The sequence below is a fragment of the Dipodomys ordii genome, unplaced genomic scaffold (assembly GCF_000151885.1).
Source record: "Dipodomys ordii isolate 6190 unplaced genomic scaffold, Dord_2.0 Scaffold1597, whole genome shotgun sequence".
NCBI classification, from domain to species: Eukaryota; Metazoa; Chordata; class Mammalia; order Rodentia; family Heteromyidae; genus Dipodomys; species Dipodomys ordii.
In genome coordinates, this window is record NW_012268813.1 from 8,814 (window position 1) to 12,310 (window position 3,497).

Here is a 3,497-nt window from a genome sequence, read left to right on the forward strand (position 1 = left end):
TGCAGCCGGGAGGAGGGGGCGGGGCCGGGGCGCGGAGGCCCCGCCCCCTCCCCCTCCTCTCCTCTCGGCCCCAGAGATGCGGGGTCTGCCGAGAGGGCGGGGGTTGATGCGGGCCCGGGGGAGGGGTCGTGCAGCCCCTCCGGGCAGTCGAGGCCGAGGAAGGGGGGGGCCCCATAGAGGAAGAGGTAGGCCTCGGAGCCTACTGTCTCTTCCCAGGGCCCAGGCGTCCTGGGCCCCCCAGCTCCCCGCCGGGCTGACCAGCCCACCGGTTCCTTGTCTCCCCTCTCAGGGGGAGGCCCCCGCTGAGATGGGGGCGCTGCTGCTGGAGAAGGAGCCCCGAGGAGCCACCGAGAGAGGTGAGTGCGGCCGAAACGGGCCCAGCTGGACCTTCTTCCTCCCTTTCGTATAGGATTCCCGGATCGCTTAGCCTGAACTTTTTCTCTTCCTTTACAGTTCATGGCTCTTTGGGGGACACCCCTCACGGCGAGGAGACCCTACCCAAGGCCAATCCAGACTCCTTGGAGCCTGTTGGCCCCTCATCTCCGGCCTCGGTCACTGTTACCGTCGGCGACGAAGGGGCTGACACCCCTGTAGGAGCGACGCCGCTCATTGGGGACGAGCCCGAGAATCTGGAGGGAGATGGGGGCCGAATCCTGTTGGGTGAGAGGTCGGGGAGGGGTGGGGTGGGGTGGGGGGCCGGTGGAGGGTCTTCTCCCTCTGCCTTCTTATCTGTCTGTCTGTCTGATCTTCTCGTCTGTCTGCTTGTCCTCTTTTCTAGGCCATGCCACAAAGTCGTTCCCCTCTTCTCCCAGCAAGGGGGGTGCTTGTCCCAGCCGGGCCAAAATGTCAATGACAGGAGCAGGAAAATCGCCTCCTTCGGTCCAGAGTTTAGCTATGAGGCTGCTGAGTATGCCGGGGTCCCAGGGAACTTCAGCTACAGGGCCTGAACCTCCACCTCCTCCACCACCCCCTCCACCAGCTACCACCACCCCGGAGGGTCAGCCCAAGGTTCACCGAGCCAGGAAAACCATGTCCAAACCAGGAAATGGGCAGGTGAGGGAATGAGCACTGTGGAGGGGGAGGTAATGAAGTAATTAATTCATGTGGAGTGGGAAACCTCTGTTAGGTGCTTTTGTTTTGTTTTGTTTTTTTTCAATTTAGCCTCAGGCTCTTAGAAGGCAATCACATTTTCCCTGGGACTGCTACTTGTTAAATATTATGGTGGGCTTAATATGTAAACCACCGATCTCTATTTTCCTGGAGTTTTGTTCTTGGGAGAGGGGTGGTTAAAAAAAAAATGGAGGAAACTGACAGCTGTTGGAGAGTTAATCCCATAGTTAATGTAATTACTCCTTTGGTCTGGACTGTGGAGCTCCCAATCCTTCTTCTTTTGTACCTCAAGGCAAATCCTAAAGGAGCTTTTTCCACTCTTCTTAAAAATTACTCCCACACCATTTGTAACTTTTTACTGGGAATTTTTTAGGGGCTGGGGAGGGAATTCTTCCTGGGAAGGAGATAGGCTACTGTAACGACTGGGGGAGTCACAAAGGCTTCCAAATATGAGTCTTAGGGTCACTTTGTTCTGGGTGTGGCTTAAATAGCCTTCCAGGGTCAAGATCTTTTTTTCTTTCTTTGTGGTTGATTATGTAAAAAACATAAAACTGGGCTGGGAATGTGGCTTAGTGGCAGAGCGCTTGCCTTACATGCATGAGGCCCTGGGTTCCATTCCTCAGCACCACATAAACAAAAAGCCAGAAGCTGTGTTGTGGCTCAAGTGGTAGAGCGCTAACCTTGAGCACAGAGAAGCTCAGGGACAGTGCCCAGGCCCTGAGTTCAAGCCTCAGGACCAGCAAAAAATAAATAAATAAAAGTTACCACCTAAATTATTTTTTGGTGTATAACTCAGTATTATTAAATACATTGATGGTTGGAAATGTGGCTTAGTGGTAGAGTGCTTGCCTAGCCCTCAAGAAGCCCTGGGTTTGATTCCTCAGTATCACATATACAGAAAAAGCCGGAAGGGGCGCTGTGGCTCAAATGATAGAGCACTAGCCTTGAGGAAAAGAAGCTGAGGGACAGTGCCCAGGCCCTGATTTTAAGCCCCAGGACTGGCAAAAAAAAAAAAACAAGATAATGTTGTGCAACCATCAGTCCTTTTTTTTTTTTTGTCCGTCATATGCTTGAACTCTGGGCCTGGGCACCAGTCCTAAGCACTTCAGCTCAAGGCTAGCACTCTACCACTTGAGCCACAGCGCCACTTCCAGTTTTCTGGCGGTTAATTAGAGATAAGAGTCTCATAGACTTTCCTGCCTGGTCTGGCTTTGAACCACAATCCTCAGATCTCAGCCTCCTGAGTAGCTAGGATTATAGGCAAGAGCCACCGGCATCCGGCACTTTAAAAAAAAAACTTGTAATACTTAAATTCTATAACCAATAAGTAATTACTCCTCATTTTCTCCTCTCCCCCAGCTTTGGAAACCACTATTCTTTCTGTCTCTTGGAGTGTGGTTACTTTACCTCATCTAACTATAATTATACAGTATTTTCTTTTTTGTAACTGCTCTATTTCACATCGTGATTCAAGTTTCCTTCATGTTGTAGCATTGTACCAGAATTTCCTTCCTTTTTAAGGTTGAATTCCAAGGATGAATTTCTGTATTCTTTTTTTTTTTTGGAGGGGGTGGGGGGTTCGGTCGTGGGGCCTGAACTCTGGGTCTGGGCACTGTCCCTCAGCTCTTCAGCTCAAGGCTAGTGCTCTACCACTTGAGCCACAGCGCCACTTCCGGCTTTTTCTTTTTGCTTATGTGGTGCCGAGGAATCGAACCCAGGGCCTCAGGCATGCAAGGCAAGCACTGTACCACTGAACCACTTTCCCAGCCCAAATTTCTGTATTCTTAGAGTACAAAAATCCATGTTTGCTTTGCTCTATTTGCATATGACTGTCATATCTTCTGTGTACTTTAAAGCTTCCCTAAATAACAGTAGTACATTGCAGGTGCTATATAAATATTTTTATGCTGTATTATTTAGGGAAACATCAGTATGTGATCAATACAGACACAATTTTCTTTTTTTGTGCCAATATGGGGCTTGAACTCAAATACTGGGCGTTGGAATTTTTGTTCCACTTGGAACACTTGGAATTTTTGTTCAAGGCTGACACTCTACTACTTGAGCCACACCTCTACTTCTGGCTTTTTGCTAGCTAATTGGAGATGAGTCTCTCAGATTTATCTCCCTGGGCTGGCTACTTACCAAGATCCTCAGATCTCAGCTTCCTGAGGAGCTAGGATTACAAGTGTAAACCACTGGAGCCTAACATGATTTCCTTTAATTTTTTTTTTTGTCGGCCATGGGGCTTGAACTCTGGGCCTGGGCGCTGTCCCTCAGCTCTTCAGCTCTAGGCGAGCGCTCTACCACTTGAGCTACAGCGCCACTTCCAGTTTTCTGGTGGTTTATTGGAGATAGGAGTCTCATGGTCTCTCCTGCCCGGGTTG

The 3,497-nt window shown here is 50.0% G+C and overlaps 1 protein-coding gene across 1 annotated transcript; it reads left to right on the forward strand.

The window, feature by feature from the left end:
- Nucleotides 1-94: 94 nt before the first annotated feature.
- LOC106001983 (histone-lysine N-methyltransferase EHMT2-like) lies at nucleotides 95-1,053 on the forward strand (the record flags this gene model as incomplete). The annotated part of the gene is made up of 3 exons (XM_013036915.1): nucleotides 95-356; nucleotides 454-660; nucleotides 779-1,053. Coding segments are annotated over exons 1-3 (732 nt in total), but the record flags the coding sequence as incomplete, so codon positions are not given.
- Nucleotides 1,054-3,497: the final 2,444 nt, after the last annotated feature.